The sequence below is a fragment of the Oryzias latipes genome, chromosome 21 (assembly GCF_002234675.1).
Source record: "Oryzias latipes chromosome 21, ASM223467v1".
In the NCBI taxonomy this organism is placed as follows: Eukaryota; Metazoa; Chordata; class Actinopteri; order Beloniformes; family Adrianichthyidae; genus Oryzias; species Oryzias latipes.
In genome coordinates this window covers 24,903,995-24,924,197 of record NC_019879.2, presented here as the reverse complement: position 1 = coordinate 24,924,197, position 20,203 = coordinate 24,903,995, and the positions used below count along the sequence as shown (strand labels likewise).

The window sequence follows — 20,203 nt, the reverse complement described above, 5'->3', positions numbered from 1 at the left end:
TGAAAATTACGCACATCCGAAACATTTTTTTTTGCCTTAGCTTTCAATCAAATAGAATTTTGAAATGGAATTAATATAAACTGGTTATGATTCTTTTACGGTAATTGTAAAAAAACTATTCATAACAAGTAGGTGTGTATTTTTGCTGTTTATTAAAATTTTAATGATCATGAAATGACAAAATAAAGAAAAGTGACACCTCACACAAAATATATGTATTTTGATTTTTTTAACATTTTGGATCTTAACCTATAGTTGTTTATTGTACATAAAATAATAAAGATTTGTTATGGATTATTAGATTTAATTACCAAAACCTTATTGTTCTACTTTTATCTGTTTGCGTCTTTATAAATTCTAACTTTTAAAAATGTTTGGTTCATTTCACTGTAATGTTTTCTATTTTTTTATAACATCTCACTTCAACTCGATCATGTTAGTTTTATGTGAGATCTTTGTGGATTTTTATAACATCTTACATTTGAATAAAACTGATATTTTTCAAGAACACCCCTGCAGTCAGTGTAGTCACTCTTTTTCTTTTTTTTTTTAGCATGTCTGTACCAAACTGCTTTAAGGTGAAATTTTACAGTCTTGTTCAGAAAATGGGTTAACAGGTCACAGCTCCATGAAGCTGAGAGTGGAAGAGGTTCTGCTTTAACGCCAGTTATGCGTAAACGTCTCGGGACAGAGGAAATCTCTGGTTTCGCTCCAAAAAATCTTGGATTTCCTTTCGTATTTGAGCTGAGAAATGCAAAATGATAACGTTGAATTATAAATACATCTCTTGTTTGGTCTCTGAGTATACAGAGAGATACAGTCAGATACAGGGAACTACTTAGGAGTGGATTGAGGCCAGATCAGCAGGGACAACTGCTGCTAAGTACGTGGGAGCAGGAGAGCATTCTGAACATCATTTTCAAAAGAATTTTAGTGTAATGCAGAAAATGTGCACATACTTTTAATATGATTAACACAGAATGTATTGTGTTTATAAAAAGAGGGTGGAGACACTCCCAAACATGGTTAATCATTTTCTAGAACAGCGTTTCTAAACCGTGGTCCTCAGGGGAACTGTCCTGCTTATCTTCCATGCTGCCCTGCCTTAAAATCCCACCTGGATCGTCCTTTAAACTATTTTAATAGTTTTCCCTGTGGCCTTTGCAATGTGATTATGCCATTTCTAGGCAAATTCTAAAAACCAGTTTGAGCGCTCCCCAAGTAGCTTTCAGCTAGTTGATGAAAACAAAGACGCACACAGATCTATTTGTCTACAAGTGGATACATCAGAATAGAGCGGAGCAAGGAGCTATATTATTTCAACATAAGCTTTTTAAAACGTCATTTTTTTTATCTGCACCCGATTAAAAGCTATTGGAAGAAATGAATAAATAAATACTCAGAAATGCCATTTTAATCTTAATTCTCCTTATATATCTCCTCCATTAATGCTAAAAGAGCCGTTTGGTCTAGTTTACAGACCAAAACCAGCAAGAGCCACACAGTTGCACTTTGCCGTTTAGAAAAATACACTTTATATGGTTTTGCTGCCATTGAATATCATGTTAAACTTTAATTATTCACAATAATTGAATTTGAAACGTTTTTTTCATTTCTTTATAACAATTTTAACTTATTTTTGTGTACCCAGCAGCACATGCACTTTCCTTTGAAGATAAAATACATCCTGTGTGAAATCAGATCCTCCTGCTGCAGCTGATTTATTTGAACATAAAGCCAAATCAGACATGGACTTCTCTATTATTATGCCTTCTTTTGTGCCTTCATCGTTTTTCTCCTTTTACTATCAAAGATAAAAATCACAATATTGAAGTAGAATCCCTTTTTTATTTATCTTTATGTGCTTTAAGCTTAATGTAATAAAAAAAACTCCTCTGACAATCAATTACTACTTTTACCTTAATTTTGCCTGGTTATCTGCCATGTTAAAAATCAAAATATAAATGAAAAAACTTTATTAACTAAAACAAATTAACCAAAACAGCAAAAGAAAGATTTCTTATTGAAATTATTTTCAACAGAGCCAAGAGCCACCAAAGAGCTGCATGTGGCTCCGGAGCCTCCTGCTCTGTACTTTTCTTTTAGCAGATTTAGCAGATTCCAGCTTTGCCACCTTGAACATACATAAACACCCCTGCGGCTTGGGTGTGCCTGGGTAATATGACACAGATGCTGTGGGAGACTTCCACCATGTGTGCTTTTTCTGGCGCCGTCCTAAGAGTGCTTTCTGTCCAATAGGAGGCCTCCATTTAGATCCTGTCTGCTTTAGGGTTTACTAACAGTTAAAACTCAGTGGCTTTCCTCTCCATTGAGTTTCCATTCTCCCATTTAGAAAAGAAAAGCATTTTTTCACAAAAACCCAAAATAACAGTTTGTTATTTACTTATTTAGCGGCAAAGCAAACAGACTGAACATTTAAGAAAATATCCCATTCTTTGAAATATGTACATTTATTAACAAAGCAGTCTAGGTTTATGAAACTGTGTTCATGGTCGATGGTCGATGGTTGCGCTGATGGTAACGGTCAATTTCCAAGCAGTTTTCATAGACTTCTTCTGCTTGTTGCTAAAGAAAAAACAAGAGAAAAACAAAACATCAGAACCAACATTTAAAATTTCAGTCTCTGTTTAAAGAATATTTGGTCTCTGAAGAGAAAGGTTTAAAACTTTAAAAATGCTTTTTTTTTTTCATTTTTCCATATGGATCCATAGTAGTTGGGCCATTTTTTTCCTTCAAATCAGTTCAAATTAAATATTTTGAGCAGAGGGTCGCTCACTATGCACATTATTCATTTTCACCAGGTGCATGCACATTTTGGTGAGTTTTTGGGCATGTGGCGGTGGTCAAATTTTCCGTAAAAGAAAGAAAATTACAAAAATGATCTGGACCTTACAGTCCAGGACTGCTGCAGGGCAGAACTATTCCTGTTTGCTTCGTTTGATGCTAAACTAAATGTAGTACTGGAGTGAATTGCAAAATAACGACATATGACGTGAAAAGGTTAAACTACAACTCGAGCTTTTTGTGGAAAAATCTTTGTCCCACACTGTTACCACATGCAGGAATGCAGGAATGTAGAAATGCTTATTTACTTAGCAGTGAGGGCTTTCTTTCTTTGCACAAATACACAGAGCCTTTTATTCCCCATCCATCCATTTTCTATTCCGTTTATTCCCTTTCGGGGTCACGGGGCTGCCGGAGCCTATCCCGGCCACTTGTGGGCGAAGGCGGGGGATCCCCTGGACAGGTCGCCAGTCTGTCGCAGGGTAGAATGTCCACAAACACACACCCATTCACTCTCACACTCACACCTATGGACAATTTAGAGTTGCCAATCAACCAATGAAGCATGTTTTTGGACGGTGGGAGGAAGCCGGAGATCCCACGTATGCACGGGTAGAACATGCAAACTCCACACAGAAAGGTCCCCCATTGATGTTCTGTTTCAGGTCTCCCAGCTGGGACTCGAACCTTCTTGCTGTGAGGCAAGAGCGCTAACCACTGCGCCACCGTGCAGCCAGCCTTTTATTTCTGTAGACTTAAAAAATACGTATCATGCAGAATTTATAGGTACCTTTTTTGGTCTTAAAGAGCGAATGATCTTTCTGCAACAACAAAAAAGGGATTATTTTGTTAATAATCCAGGATTTTAATCACATGGCAAAGATATAAAGAATGAAACAGGACTCACTTTGGTTTCTGTTTGGAGGAACGAATCCAAAAAACCACACAAACTAAAATGAGCAGGACGCACACAGGAACAGCAACAGCTGTGACATAAATGTATATATGAACGCTTTCAGGCTTCTCTGTGGAAAGAGGGAAAAATGCATTAAGAATTTCCAATTGAAGTGTTGTTTCAAAAATCACTTCTGCACAGGACAAGTAAAAAAAAAAATCACTTCTGCAAAAAAAAATTACTATTTCATAGATGTAACAGGTGTTCTCATCTGTTGGGACACACAATAGTCGCTCCTTAGCTTTTTTAAAAAGCTGCACAGCAGAGAAATAATAGACGGGTGTCGCTAGCTTTGCAATACTTACATTCAAAATAAACAAAATGAACTTGGCTTTTAAGGAAAAGTGTGAAGTGCCCTTTATTTATTTATTTTTACAAGAAAATTAGATCTATTTATGCATAAAATAAAATACTTCAACTTTGCTATGTCTCAGAAGCTTTAAATTAAATTGAACTGAACTTCAGAACAAATTCACCTATTAGTATTGGTTTCAGTAGAACCCAAACACGTTCAGACAGCAGAAACATAGAGGTAGAGTTTGATCAAGTAAAACTTCCTTTCATTTACTGAGATAAAGGAGCAGATTCTGTTCCCCATCAGAACAAGAACTTCTCTCTACCAAAAGAGAAAAATTCTGACATTTTTTGTTCAGCTGCTTTGTTAACTTTACCAAATCCGTGTTTTTAATTGTGCTTTCAGCACGACAAGGGTTATTATATGTTATTTTTGCATCATTTGATGTTTGTTCAGTATTTTCTTTTGCCTATGACACTGACTTCCCCTTTTGCACTGTAGAGAATTAACAGGCTGAACGTTGTGGTTTTTAGTTTGTTTGTTTTGCAGGATCGGTGCAGTTTGATGCAACAATACTGTTGCTTTTAATTTTCCATTTTTCTAGAAACAGTACAATTTGATGCCACATTGAAAGTGTTAACACGAGTCTACAAATGTGTTCAAATAGAAATTTGTTTACATTTTCTCTGCTATCATGGGCATAGCAGTTTTTATTTTAATTATTTACCTACCTCTCTGCGGAAAGTGAAAACCCACTCAGCAAAAATTTGTATTGTACATTCTGTACTTTTGTAAATTGTACTTCTTTCTTGTGAAATTCTTTTATTATTTTGTGTAATTATATTTCTCATGCGTGTTTGCACTGAATAGTGAGCAGCCCTCATTTGCGCGTGTGATGCGAATTTTACATGTGTACAGTGACAATAAAGGCATTCTATTCTATTCTATATATTCTCGATTGTGATTGGCTAAAATACGTCAGGTGGATAAACCTGTGGCTACTTCAGAGCCTTAAGGTCAAAACGAGAATAAATGTATTTGTTTCCAACATCAAAATATAATAACGTTTTTGTGTTTATTTCCTGCTCACATCACTTACGTTTAGATATTTGCATTGAGCATTGAATTATTTTAATTCATATGAATCCATGCGTTGACGAAAAGGTCTTTTCCAGACAAACGTTTTCTATATTTTATTTCTGGTCATTTTTATTTCCGGTGCTTGGATCTTTCCCCTCTGGGTCGGCTGACCTGCATCTCGGCTGTGACGTGGTGAGGTTGCCCCCCCTTACGATGCTGCACTTGCCTGGATACGCACCTTCCTCCAGAGAAGGAGGCCCTTACTCTTGGTGTTTCCACCTAATAGCTTTTTTCCACGCTCAGCCTGTTGCCCGAGAAACCTCTTTGGTTAAAGAAGTGGGAGGTGTGAGGGCGGGGTCTATATGTGGCGTGAGGACTGGCTTATTTTTTATTAATTTCCTTGTTTTACATTGTTTATATTTGTATACACTTTGTGTTGCCAAGTATGAAAAGTGCCATCCATTGATTGATTGAATCGATTGATTGGTTCTATGGTTTCTGACTTTCTATTCCAATTTTTTTTAAGGAACATAAACTTAATTTAAAACAAAAACAGATTTACCTGTAATAAGAAGTTCCCATGTTTGCTTAGATATTCCTTGGCCTGTGGTCGTCTCACAGGTGTAGTTTCCTGAGTGGAACTCATTAGCTTTCTCTATGACGAGTGCATAACGCTGGATGTCTGATCGGTTCAGGTTCAGGTTCAGTTTCAGGTTCAGTGTGGAAGCTGCTGAGGTTTCAAAGAGATCTCCATTATCCAAGGTTGTGAAGACAAACAGTAGCTCTCCATTCAGTTCCCATGTTAGTTGGCTGAGGTTGGAAATAGACGCGTTGCAGTTCAGGGTCACTGTGCCGCCAGCAGTTCCTGAGATTTTTGTCGCATCTGTGAAAAAGTGGGAACAGGAAAGTTTAGCAAACAAAGTAACTCATTAAAGAAAAGTTCAGTTAAAAACTATGCAGTTGTCCAAACAAGGAAACATTTCCTAAAATGAATGTTTACTTAAACCAGCTTCCTTTGGTGCAAGTCAAGTCAGCTTTAGGATTTTTTTAGAGTTCTTTAGGATTTTTATAAAAGTCTTAAGAGACTTTTATAAAAATATATTATTATCAGAACTGGTTTTAGCTCAGAATCCTTCAAGAGTCCTCAGGTCCACGGCGAGGCCTCGTTCCAGCCCTGTGAGCCTGTGGAACAGCCTGCATGAAGACGTGAGGGGTGTTTATGAGACAAAGCCTGAAAAACCATCTGTGATGAAAATCCTGTTTTTGGTGTTTTTAACATGTTGTTGTGGCAGTTTTCTGATGATGGAGAACGTACAATATATAAAGAAAATGGAGTTCACAATGACATTTCTGAGTATTTCTTTACTCAAAGTGTTGTGAATCAGGAGCAGACCATAAAACTGGAAGAGATTGCATTTGTGACAAAAAATACTCTGGGTGGGCCTCAAGCTCCCTGCTCTGCTCCATTCTGATGGATCAATTATTTATTACTTTATTGTTTTCTGAGCTGACATCAGGCTTAAAACCGCACCGCAGGATAGTTCTGATATTCCTCGCCATTTCTGTTAGTGAATCTTAGTGAGCTGTAAGCTAGCAGTAGACCATGTGAACAGATGGGTGACAGGAAGTGGGGGCGGGCTTGCCCTACGGCAACTCCACAGCAAATGTCTAATGAACTTCTGCCGCTCGGCAGAAACTATGTCCTAGAAAACAACACAAGTTTGCGTGGTTTTTTTTTCGGGCTAAAAACAGCATGATCAAAGTTAAAGAAAGGACACTGTTAATGCTTTTTCAATAGATCAAAAGATCATTGTTTCTTTTTGGCTTAACTTTGAAATGTTTTACACTTCCTTATGTTACCATCGCACTCCGTCAGCCTTGTTTTTAATTTGAATTTGTAATTGACTTCATAGACTTTCTTTATTTTCTATTTGCATGTGTGGTAAAGTTTTTTTCAATAATTATGGTTACTATCATTATTGTTGTACATTTCTCGGCACGTCCCTTCAACGGTTGCAGCCGTGGATCAGCTTTCGCTGATCTGCACATTCGGTTTGACAGGAAGCGCCGGATGCCCTTCCTGACACAACCCCGTATTTTATCCGAGCTGAAGACCAATACAGGATGCCCAAACCCCTTGAGGCTGCATAGGCATTAGTGTGAAGGATTGCCCTATGACCCACTCTGGATTCAGTTCATCACGCCCCTGAGTAACAAACCCTGGTCTCCTATGCCACAGCCCTGCACGCAGCCAACTGAGCCATCCAGCCCCTATGACAACAGTTTATTAATATCTCATATTTATCACCAATGATTAACAGAAAAAAAGTTACACTTATCATTCTAGGAAAGGTAAAAATAGCAGCTAGAAAAAGGTTTTAAAAAGGAAATTAGAATGAGAGCCGGACATATGCTCTGGCTGCTTTTAGAAAATATAAAAGCGTAAGATCGTGCCAGCAGCACAACTGAAGACAAGGATTTGGTTTGTGTTCTGTAACAATAAAGCAGCCTCGCTACTGCGGAGAGGAAATTCATCTTCACATCAGACAAGCAGATGCTAAAGGGACAATGTCCTCATTGTTTTCTACTAAAAAAAGAAGGCTAAACATAGTGGGTTGGACTTTTCTGTGCTTTTCCAGGCACTCAGAGTGCTTACAATGTGTCCATTATTCATTCACGACATAATAATTCTTGGTGACGATATGTTATTGATGCAGCCACAGCTGGCCAGGGCTATACTGACAGAGGCGACTACAGCGACACAGTTCACGCCTACGGCCCCTCTGACCATTGGGGCATTCATCCGCTGGAGCCACGCTGGAGGCAGGGAGGGGGAGTGTCTTCCCCAAGGACACAACAACAGTTGGCTGATTGATCTGACGAGTCTTTCATCATTGACCGACCCGCTCAACCACCAGCCACTGCCGCCCTGAGCAGGGTTGGTGCCCAGTTAGTTTACCCTGAAGTCAGACCATAACAGTGTACAGAAGCCCTTCAAAAAGTGAAGCTACTACTATGGAGTTAATTCAGTCTCAATAATCAGAAATGCACACAACCGGTTTTACAAATGCACACGCTCCGATTCACAAATGTCATTTTATGCAAACGTGAAAAATAAATTCGGAAATACACACCCTGTGTTTCACAAACACACAGATTGTGTTTCACACATGCACACTAAATGTTTTACAAATGCACAATAAGTGTTTCTCACAAATGTGCACACTGTTTTTCACAAAAACATTTTAGAAATTCACAATAAATGTATCAGAAATGCACAGTAGGTGCTTCACAAACATGATTTTTAGGTACACATGTGATGTGAACTCACAGATCATTCGAATTGCAGACTGTGCATTCAAAATCCCGTTCTCGTTTGTGAATCTCCCCGTGTGTGTGAGAGATTTTTCTACGGTGAATATTGAGACTCATCTGACGGAGCGGGTCGACTAATCTCACCATTGGCTAGTGAATCTGTCAATCAAACTCATCGGCAAAGCAGGCGGGTTCGCTTTTAGCCAATCGAATGGCCCCTTACACTCCTCACTTTCAAAGTGACGAGGGAGGGAGCTGTTCAGCACAGCAGTTGAGAGGACGCGGGCGGCAAACATGGCGGAGAGGTTTTCTGAACGGGATCAGTCTCAGCCCGTAAGTAATGCATTTATTTGATCATTCCCTCGTTGTACGTCCTGTAATGTTATTGAATACTAAGTTGAAGCGTTCTCCTTTGCCAAGGGACATGTGTGAATGCTTTATGAACACTGCAGCCGAGTCGTTTGCAGAGTACCCCCACCGCAAATTAGCTTAGCTTTGTTTTGCTTAGCCTGTGCAAGTTGTGTCTGTGTAAGTGTGAGTGAAGTTCAAGCTGGTGTCGGTTCAAGCTAGCGTCTATAGCCAATGATCTGTAGGTTCTTAACATGATTCATAAGGAACTAAGGGGAAAAGCATGCCGGATTTACAGCAGCAAAGAAAGTTTAATAAAAAGTATTGATTTGGAGACGGCGATTTGTTTAAACACTGATGCTATGCTATGCTAACTAGCTAGTTGTTCCGTGTGCTGCCTTTCCGGGATCGCGATCCGGGTTAAAGTTAGACACAGCATTTTCACAACCCAGACTTTAAGACGGGGTGGACTGTGCAACAAAGTTATTTCATATGACATTCATGAAAACGGCATTTTTTAAATATAACATACATGAATCCACTGTTGAATGAAAGAAGCCTCATTAAGTTTCTAACGTTAGAACCCGTATTCATTGTGATGACCAGCCCTGTGAGATTGTGTCAGAGTGACAGCCACTAAATTCCCCGTATCTTTACTTCCAATGACGTAATGACAAGAATCCCAAACATTATGTTTTTAGGCTGTTTAGTAATCGATAAGTAGTCACAGAAAGGGTGGATGGGAGAATCAGCTGTCAACAGTGATTTGAGTAGAAGTTACTGTAAGTATTACACACAGGCTTCCTGTGATCAGTGTCTTGTCTCTGATTTTTTTTAAAGGTGTTCTTTAATACAAGCTCAAGTAATCATAGCAAGAGTGTTTTAAAAAATTCCCCTTTCATATATTTGAAAATTATGTAATTTAAGATCAGACAGCTAAATTATCTAATCCATGTTTGTTGTGTTTTTATTTATTCTCTAGGAATTACTGAAGCGTGACAGCGTGACAATCTTTTGTTCCTCGTGCCATCAGGCAATACAACTCTCTGGCAGGGCATCTTACAAGTAATTTCTTTTAATTTTACCCACTGATTTTCCAATTATTTACCTTTTTTTTATCAATCTTTTTATTTTGTAATATTTCTATTTGTAATGAATGTGTGTTTATGTGTTTTTTTAAGATGGCCATTTTAAAAAAAATTCCTCAGGGATTATTAAATACCCTTCTATTCTATTCTATTTCATATTTTATCATCCTATTGTATTACTGTTTTACCTGTCAATTGGGAATTTAGCATTTTTGCCGCTGTAAATATCTGTCAGTTGAAAGTATTTGTACTTGTATTCCATGTATCCTGTACCTGAGAAGATAGCAGACAACAACTGTGCAGACACCCACTTGGCCTTCTTCAGTGACGCTGTGAACGTTTATGGCTTTCCTCTGAGGTATTCATGTTATTCATAAAGAAATATTTTATTCACATATCAGGCAGTATAAGTACTTGGTTATTTGTACAAAAATAAAATTACTTTTTTTAGACTCCTCTCCATAAACAAAGGCAACTCTAAAACTTTCCCCTCATGAATAACATTTTACCCCCCCTTAACAGTCTCTCTCACCTCATTTTTTCCCCAGTGATACATGTAACCCACTCCTGCAATTTTTTTAACCTAGAAATTCTACTTATTGGCATCATACATAAGAACATTACATTTTAAACTGATGTGTACCGTATTGGCGATGCATTTGTAATTATGTGTTTGAGACATGATTTTCATGTTATTGTCAGGGTGAGAGGAGATCACGGAGGAGAAAATGTGGGCATAGCCGAGTTAATGCTCACAGTACGTACAACTGACACAAACGGCTTCATTGTGGGAAAAGTGTACACACAATCAACGGTGAGTTGAACCTAGTTTTAGAAGTTTTAATATATACACAGGGCTCCAGACTGCGTCCATTTGGTCGCATTTTGCGACCAAAATTTGAGAGTGTGCAACTGAATTTTACACCCAGTCGCACATGTGCTACCAGTAAATTTGCCTCCTCCACCCTCCGTATTTTTTATACATTAAACATGAAAGGAGCACGTCAATAATCGATGAAATGAGAGATGAAATCATCAATGAGACGCGAGCGCACACGCACGCAGGCAGACACACACACTCGCGCGAATACTCATGAGACTGGAGCACACGCGAGCACACACTCGCGTTTTATTGAGTGATGCCTGAGGCGGCCAATGCGTGTGAGAAGAATAGGGAAAGTCATTGCAAGTGGCTAAAATGTGTGGAGGGGCGGGGCCTAGAGATAATCGAGCGCGCGTAAACATCCGTGGGAAGGAAACGGAGCCAAATATCATCACAACCTGATATGTGCGTCTGAGCTATGAGCAAGCGAACTATTGATTCGTTCTTCCGACCTGCAGCTAGTGTACCAGTGACAGAGTGTACAGCAGGGGTCTCAAACTCGCATGAAATCGAAGCTGCAGCGAGACTGAAAGAGACCAGGAATTAGGAATTGTCCTTAACATTCAATTTCGTTTTAATATGCCTCTCCCCCTAAGTATGAGCTGTGATATTACATCTTTTATAATTATTTTAATGTTTTGTAATGGATGTAGCCTTTTTTTAATCAGTTGGTATTTTAAATTATTTTAATTGATCAGTGAACTACAAAAAACCCATCAGGACGCATGTCCCATAATGCATTGTTTTTTAGTCTGTAGGGCAGCTTTTAGTCAGTTCAATACTAAATTTCCAGCTGCGTTCGCTCTGATTGGTGTCTTGCTCTCACCCCTTTCTCGTGATATTTTTGTTTTGATTGACAGGTGATGTTGGAGCAAAAACAAAAATATACGTCACACACCAGGTGATCTGTGCAGCGTTGCGTCCATCTGGGTGATCTCAAACACGCTTATTGTGCATCTTGGCTGAACCTATTTGGTGTCACCAACATGAATTTCCATCCTCTAATATTTACATACATTTAAGTATTGTTTGAAACTGTGAAATTACGAAAGGTTACTACGGTAATCACTTGTTACTAAAAACTTTTTTTTATTCTAAATGTATGGTATTTTTTTTACTATTTTTACTTATTTGTACTGTCGTGACAGCGATGGTGATGTCAGTTTACCTTCATGTTGCATCTTCAAAAGTGAAGAATAAAATGTGACACTGAATTAGAAACAGCACATTGTAATTTCTGCATCTATTATTGAAGTATTTATTTGTAATACAGTGGAAATTAGTAGATTTGGTTAGAATGTTGATTTACGGTATGCGCCCCTAAATTTTCTGGTTGTGCCCTTAAAATTTTCAGTTAGGGGCCACTATGCTCCTAGTGACAAAAGTTAGTCTGGAGCCCTGATACATAAAAGTGAATGATGTATTAAAAATAAATCTGACAATATAATATTTCTTTTTGCTTTTTTCCAAATACAGGATTGAGCTCCTCTGGTGTGATGTCTTCGTGAGTGTTACTGGTTTATATTACAACATCCTGCACTCTCCTGAGGACCAAGACTTTCTCAATATCAGTCACATCACGTATTCTGCTGCCATTACATTTTTCTACCACGCATTCAGGCCAGTTTGGATGTCTTTAGTGACGCGTGGGACAGCCATCCAATCAGGACGGAGCAAAGCATGACACCAAATCAGCTGTGGCAGTTGGGCTTGACCCAGAACCCTGTTTCTGATCCCCGGGTAAATGCTTTATTTAATCTCACTGTACTGGACAACTGATTTGTGTGCAGTTTGACTAAAGTGGAAAGTATCAAGAAGAGTATCATGAAATCATAATGACTACAGTGAATTTTCATCGAAAATGAATGAAAAGGATTATTGTGTGGTGCAAACAATTTCCCTAAATTGTTTGTTTGTAGGAAGAATAGCACATCTGCAAGTTCAAAATGCATCACAATGCATGGCATTATGAGCCATCAGATGTACTAATGTCACTACTTTGTTAAGGTTCACTTATTTGCAAATTATAAACAGTTATGGAGATATGAGGTCTGCCTGCAAGCAACAATATAAGTTATTATTAGTCGGTCACTGTTCCTACATAATCTAAAACACAAAAAAAACAGTGCTGTTCATAAACAGTATCTTTTTTTTTTTTTTTGTCAGGGTATGCTGGTTCCAGAGATTGAATGGGAGGAGAGTGGATCCATGACTGAACCTCATCCTGGGATCAATGTCCTGGTATGGGACAGTCCTCTTTTGGGCCCACAAATGTTGGAACTGCAAGACGACATCAACCCATTGTGGAATTCAGACCGTTTGGGAGTGGACCTACATCTTTACTGTCCAGTGTGTTTAGAACTTAATTTAGGCGACATAATTACATACAGAAGAAGAGAGACTGAGGGGAGTAAGACAGAGTTCAAATCAATACTGCTGTATTGTTCAAGGGACTTCATTGTATGTAAGGAAGTTATGAAAATTAGTTCCAGTTTAAATAAAATTCAAATCAGTAGAGATCCCACATTTGCTTAAATTTTGATGTTTTAATCTGTCCATGTTTTCACTGAATTTTACTCTGCAATAAAGGGTGAATGTTTGCACTTTGTTGTTCTATGATCATCTTTTGTTGTGTAGTATTTAACCAGCTATAAAACCCAGAGAGATGAGGATCTTTTTTGCAAGGGTGACCTGGCCAAGAGGTGTATATGTATATGGTTACAATATAAAATCAATGACATTTGAGTTATTAAAAAAATAAAATTAAGGGCAAGCAAAGTGACCTCGGGCTGAGCAGGGGATGTGTATTGGGTATCTGTGATTGACAGTGAGATGAACTTGAGGTAATGTAGTCCCACTGCGTGGTACGGAGCAAAGTGATGCCAGTTTCTCCACAAAACCTGTGGAAGTTGAAGATTTTTCTCCTCCAACTTCATATGATCAAAACCGTGTCTGAGTGTTGAAATGACGCTAGCATGAAAGCTAAGAGAATAACGTACAATCTCGAGTGAAACATTCATTTTAAATCTCATGACCAGTACAGAGTTCGATGGATTCAATGTCAACTGCATTCAACCACTGTTGCCTTGCTTCCAGGTCCACTGAAAAGTTGCACAAGCCAGTAATTTTTGACAACCGAAGGCAATAAACCGACAAGCCATGCTAAGGCTAACACGCTAACGACCGACTGGTACAGAATCAAATATGGGCGGGGCTTTTGCCACCCGCAGAAAGCGTAGAGAAAGTGTAAGGGGCCATACGATTGGCTAAAAGCGAACCCGCCTGCTTTCCCGATGAGTTTGATTGACAGATTCAATAGCCAATGGTGACATTAGTTGACCCGCTCCGTCAGATGAGTCTCAATATTCACCGTAGAAAAATCTCTCACACACACGGGGAGATTCACAAACGAGAACGGGATTTTGAATGCACATTCTGCAATTCGAATGATCTGTGAGTTCACATCACATGTGTACCTAAAAATCATGTTTGTGAAGCACCTACTGTGTATTTCTGATACATTTATTGTGAATTTCTAAAATGTTTTTTGTGAAACACAGTGTGCACATTTGTGAGAAACACTTATTGCGCATTTGTAAAACATTTAGTGTGCATTTGTGAAACACAATCTGTGTGTTTGTGAAACACAGGGTGTGTATTTCCGAATTTATTTTTCACGTTTGCATAAAATGACATTTGTGAATCGGAGCGTGTGCATTTGTAAAACCGGTTGTGTGCATTTCTGATTATTGAGACTGAATTAACTCCATATACTACAGTCACGTGTTAACACCCCAAAGCAGTTGTCAAGCCTTGAGGTGGAAATATTAAGATCTTATGATGCAGTGTAACCCTTGTGCTATCCTAGGCACTTTGACATTGAGAGTTGGGTCATCTAGACCCACTAGACAGTGCTCTGAACCTTATTTTTTTTCAATGATTTGTGATCTTCACTGGTGTCCATGGATTACATGAAATCTTTCCACCTTTATCCACCTTTGTCATAGTAGGGAGAACACGTCAATGTCAGGGTGGGGTCATAGGACAGCACAAGGGTTAAAATGATTAGATGATTTACATCACAGGGGACGTCACTGTGAGTAATCAGGAGATGTCCCCTCAGTGCCCTACCCGCCAATTTTAACTGCACCCCCCTTAGCACACACACCCCTCCCCCCTCAATATATACATTCCAACATAAACACACACACATGCACACACACACCCTCTCAAACACACATACACGCACACACATTTTGCAAGGAAGGTGGGACCTAGGACCATCTGTCCCCTGCCTCTTCCCTGGTGGGGGGTACGGGCCCCTTTGCAACGGCGGCCGTGTCCCCGGGGTGCCGGCTTCCTGGGCCCAGCGGTGCTCTCTCCGCGCGGCGGGGGGGTTCACATTACATCTGAGCCGGGAGTGTTCGTGTCCCTGGGGGGTGGGTTCTGGTCCTTGCTCCTGGGCGCTGGGCCCCGCCATATTTCCAACTGTGGCCGAGCCTGGTCGGGCCATATTTACAACACCCCTTGTGGGCCCTCTTTTTTTCCCCGGGGTTCCCCCCCTCTTGGGCGGGGGCGGCGGGCCCCTGCCCCGCTCCTCCCTGGACCAGCCGCGGGCCGGGCGGATGGCTGCCTGGAGCGCGGAGCGGGTCTCCCTTGGGGGGTCCTGGCTCGTACCTGGGGTTGGGGCGGGGGGATGCCCGGAACTCCTGGGTGGTGGTGGGGTGCTCGTCTGGGGCTGTGGGCGTCCGTCTCCGGTGGGGCCCTGCGTTGGGTTCTCCCGGCGCGGCGGGGGGGCTGCTCTCCTGGTTGGGCTGGGGCGGCGCTCTCTCTCCCTCCGTGCTTCCCTGCTCTCTGGCTCTGGGGGCCTTGCGGCGGTCCTGCTGGCCCTGGCCTGGGTGGCGGGCTTGGTCGCCCGGGCGGCGGTTGTTCCCTGCCGGTTCCCGTGTGGCGTTGGGGGGATTCCGGCTGCCGCTGCTGCTGCGGTGGGGGTCTTGGGGTGGGGATGGCTGGGCACTCTCCCTCCTTCTTTCCACGTTCCACCATCCATTTTAGAAGAACATAAACACTCACCTGAGCACAGGTGTTAGCTCACCTTTGCACTTACAGTTTGCATGACTGAATGACTGAAATATTTCACACTAGTTGGTTTTAAGGCATAAGTATGCGTGTGAACACTATCTGTTTTGTATATATGTCGACAGGTGGACATTTTTTGCAGCTAGCAGGTGTGTTTATAACATTTGAGTGTGTGTGTGGACAGGCTCCGCCCTTATTGTACTACACTTGAACGTTACCATAATGATTAACAACCAGTAAACTTGTTGCTTTATGCTGCTTCATGGTCTTATCCCCCTTCCCCTCCTATTATCACCCCCTACCCCCCCTCTCTCTATCGTCCCTCTCTCTTCTTCCCCTCTTTCCTTTTCCGTCCGGTCCAACACCAAAGATTTTCAGACATGATTGAAATTAATAAAGTTTGGCCTCAATTACAAAAGGGGTTTATCCAGACATACCTTTGGTTTGTCTGAAGATTAATAACCCCTCTTGTTAAAGTAAAATCTGTCCAACACAAGAGGCCCTCAGCTCTCATCTGTCTGCCCAGCTGTTGGACAGGACAAGTTAAAAAAAAAAAAAAAAAAAAAAAAAAAAAAAAAAAAAAAAAAATGATTAGATGATAGATAAAATAAGTAATCGTTCTTCAAACAGGAAGCAAAGGCTCTGCATTTGCCACAACACCAGCCGCTTACTCTGCAAACCTAAAAGAGAATTTTTGCTGAAGTATTTTGTTAAACAGTTAATATACTTGCCTCAAAAAGAAATGTATGGGGGGAAAAAGAAATGTATGGAAGCATTTTTGTTGCATAATTAAAGATAGAAGTCAATACAAGAAATTCTTTTTCATTTACAAAATAAAACTGCACTTGTTGACTCATTTAAAACAAAAAGCAATCCGCCAAATGGCTTTTCTTTTTCCTTTTTAACCCCGCTCATTCTGTCGCTTAATTAAAATTATAAAGAAAATTGTATTTGACATTTTATTATGGAAAAGTTCTCTAGTAAATTTGTAGCAAAATTCAATTAGAAATATCTCATTAGATAATTAAAATGAATCAACAGAAATGCTTTTTTTATTTTAAAATGTAACTGCATCGATTGACTTAAAAATAACATAAAAAACAACTATGCACACACACATTCACAAACTGACTGCTGAACACTGGCACCAACCTACAACCAGAAGTTGTTGTTTCTGTACAGACTGTAGACTTAATAAAACATTGCTTTTACTTAATGACACTGAAAAGCACCCATCTTGATTAAAAGGTTGGTTATGGTGTTAGCCATGGTTGTGCTCGTTTCACAGGTGTTAGAGCTGATGGGGGCGTGTTCAGCTTCATCCTGGAAGCTGCTGAGGTTTAGTGCTGGTTTCCGTTATCTAAACTTTAAAGACAAACTGTTGTTCTCCATTGTTTCCTATCATTTGTCTGCGCAGCTCCTTAACTGATTAAAAAAATACAGCAAGTTCCGGAATGACAACATTTTTACATTTATTGTTCATGTGTAGCAGTGAAACTGGAAGCGAATCAGATTAGAGGACTTATAAATTGTCAGAATATTTTAGTTAACTATAATATTCTTTGATACCATCTCCTGGTTACCAGCCATCATGTAAAGAACATTTATTTCCATCATTTTTAAAGCGGTGCCTTAAACAGGAAGCCATGCCCACTGTCTCGTCCCACACGTGCTGCCAGACATCTCTGCACGGGTTTTGTTGTCTCTCACCTTTTTTTTTCACTGGTGATAAAAAATTGTCGAGGATCAAACAAATTTGGTCTTTTAAATGTTTAAATTTAGTAGAACGTATTTTTTTAAAGAGTTCGTCAAACTTCCACTTCCTCTAAAGTCTCACTTTTGTTTCATCATAAAACAAACATAGTTTTTGTGATTTGTTGGAGTCTATTTTGACTCTACCACCAGTTGCGGATGTTTAGTAACAACTAATCATTGAATTTATTAAAAGAGGCAAAAAAAAGTAACATCTTTTCATTTGAGGTTTTAAATATTTGCACAACTAAATCTGGACTCATTTATTTAGGATGGTTCCCAAGACATTAATTTTTTTGTTTTTTAAGTTGTAGATGTTTCATCAAGTCTTCAACTTAAAAAACCAAGCCCATATGACTTGTTTTGTTTTTCCCCCCACAAAACTTTGTGTTATTTGATGACTAAAGTTTTAGCGGGTGACCAAAAGTCTTGTGGCTGCTTGTTTTTTTGTGTTTTTTTTTAAAAAAACAGATGAGGCAGCATTTGATTGAGAGACAGATAAGATGACCCAAATGGTGATTTGGGTCATCTTATCTGTACAAAGCAGAAAAAGCTGTGTTGATTCAGTGGCGGACAATAAAAAAAAAAAAGCCTCTTTTTATACACGATTGTCAGTTCGTTGTTAATAAAATGCCTTTTCTTTTGACTATGTCAGAAATTTCTCTCTACTACCCAAATACTAAAAAGGATAGTGTGGGACTATCCAGTGCCATTGATTTGGCAAACGTACTATACAGTGAACTAAGTAGTAAAGGAATTCAGACACAACCTGTTTATTTTAGGCTCCTTTTATTTTTAAAACTTTTGATTTGTAGTTGAAGCTTGAAAATAAGATTTGCCCCTTTTTATACTGAAAAAAATACAAACACTTAAGTTACCTGCATTACAGAAAGTCCAGGTGATGTAGCAAATCATTGCTCCACTGAGGCCCACATTCCTGGAAAAATGCAACATTTCACCCTAAAACACAAAGACATAGTTTATGTTTGTTTATTTATGTTAGTTTGCATGTTAAAACCTCTTCAATATGATCACGTTTGTTTAATTCAATAAATTCAATTCAATTTTATTTTGTATAGCCCAAATTCACAACAGTCGTCTCAATGGGCTTCGATTCGGTAATTGTAAGGTATATATACAATCAAAAATGATCATAAATGCATAGAATTCAATAGGATAGTAATAAACTTTAAACAGACTAAACTTAACTGGCCATCCCTGCCCTTAGTTTACACTTGGAGAAAACGATTACATTTGAACACCAAAACAAAATTAAAACCATTTTATAACATCATAAAACCACCAAAAAAACAGTGACACACAAAGACAATCGTATGCTTCAGTGCTGAATATGGTTTGCTGTTGGTCACTTACCTGAAGTGTGTAACATCAGCTGCTCTGCGTTGTTCTCTTCCACGTCTCTGAAATCAGCTTAAGGCAGCTGGAGAAACAGGTTAATGTGTCTTATATGTCTAAAGTAGATGAAGACATCATCCTCTGCCATCAACAAGTGTCACAATGTGTGAAGTGCTAAAATGGGCAAGAGCCCACTCACAGCTCAAATGCTTTCCACAGGAAATGAGAGCAGAATTTAGTGGTTTGAAGCCACAATAAGAAATGCACTAAACAGTCTTGAGTACATCTAAACGCACTGAGCATAGAGCCTAAAGTCCCCTGCTTCCTAAGCCTTTTTTTGGCCCAACCATTTCTTTTTACCTTTCTAATAAATATTCTAACTTAAAGTTGTTCATGCTAAACTTTGCTTTAAACTGTTTTTTAATTTTTTATTAATGCATAGATTTTGCAGAATTAGAACAGTGTGTGCTGTTTAATGCTATAGATTCTGTAGGATAGAAAGAACTTAAATGAAAGGAAAGTTTGCTGCAGAGGACTGAGTGACACAATTCGCTGCAACTACAAGGCTGCAACTCAAAATGAAAGAAACGGAAGAATTGCATGAGAAATATTTAGTGTGACTTCAAGTTTACCTGAAACCTACACGCCTTAAAGTGAAAGGTCACCAAGGATGTTTGACTCCCAAAGATTGTGTCAATGCTGGGTGTTGTTTTTCCTTATCTTTTTTACAATGGCCTCTTTGTTGGGAGCATGATCATGAGAAGTCAGCGGTTACATGAGTAAATTTTCAACACAGAAACGGAAATCATGTTGTGTAGACCTCAGGAGGAAGCCTCCTCCACTGTTCAGCTTCACAAGATAAACCACAGACATGCATATGGTTCAGAACACATTGTTTTTTTCTCACCCTCAATTTTCGCAGCTGATAAAATTCATATCTGATAAGTTTCTTTTGGTGCATACATTTACAAAGTCACTTTACTTCTTTTTGCAGAAAGCAGCATGATACCTGACCAGCTTTCTCATTCAAAATACCTTAAATAAACCACAAGCATGCTTTTCAAACACTTGTTAAACTACAGTAAAATAAACACAAATCAATAAGGTTTTTTGTGAAAATTTACCTGACTGAATTCAATATATTTTTAAAATCCTCAGAGTTTTGTTTTAAAGAGGCTTGTCTAGCTTGTCTCATGTAACCCTTGTGCTATCATAGGCACTTTAACATTGGGAGTTGACAGATAAGG

The 20,203-nt window shown here is 39.2% G+C and overlaps 1 protein-coding gene across 1 annotated transcript; it reads right to left on the bottom strand.

Annotated features, from left to right (window-relative positions):
- Positions 1-347: 347 nt before the first annotated feature.
- Positions 348-19,155, bottom strand: LOC105356837. Its single transcript, XM_023950812.1, has 6 exons — positions 18,975-19,155; positions 18,479-18,560; positions 5,698-6,018; positions 3,713-3,830; positions 3,596-3,626; positions 348-2,586 (listed from the first exon to the last, which is right to left on the bottom strand). Exons 2-6 carry the CDS (start codon positions 18,552-18,554, stop codon positions 2,494-2,496), a joined length of 639 nt encoding a protein of 212 aa, XP_023806580.1. The 5' UTR covers positions 18,555-18,560; positions 18,975-19,155; the 3' UTR covers positions 348-2,493.
- Between the last annotated feature and the right edge of the window lie 1,048 nt (positions 19,156-20,203).

Excerpts from the sequence above, each read along its gene's own strand:
- LOC105356837 (XM_023950812.1), bottom strand. The coding sequence starts at position 18,554 with ATGTTGCATTTTTCCAGGAATGTGGGCCTCAGTGGAGCAATGATTTGC. Across the intron at positions 3,627-3,712 it reads TCCTCCAAACAGAAACCAAA|AAAGATCATTCGCTCTTTAA; the intron begins GTGAGTCCTGTT and ends TTGTTGTTGCAG. Across the intron at positions 2,587-3,595 it reads GCTCTTTAAGACCAAAAAAG|CAACAAGCAGAAGAAGTCTA; the intron begins GTACCTATAAAT and ends TTTTTTCTTTAG.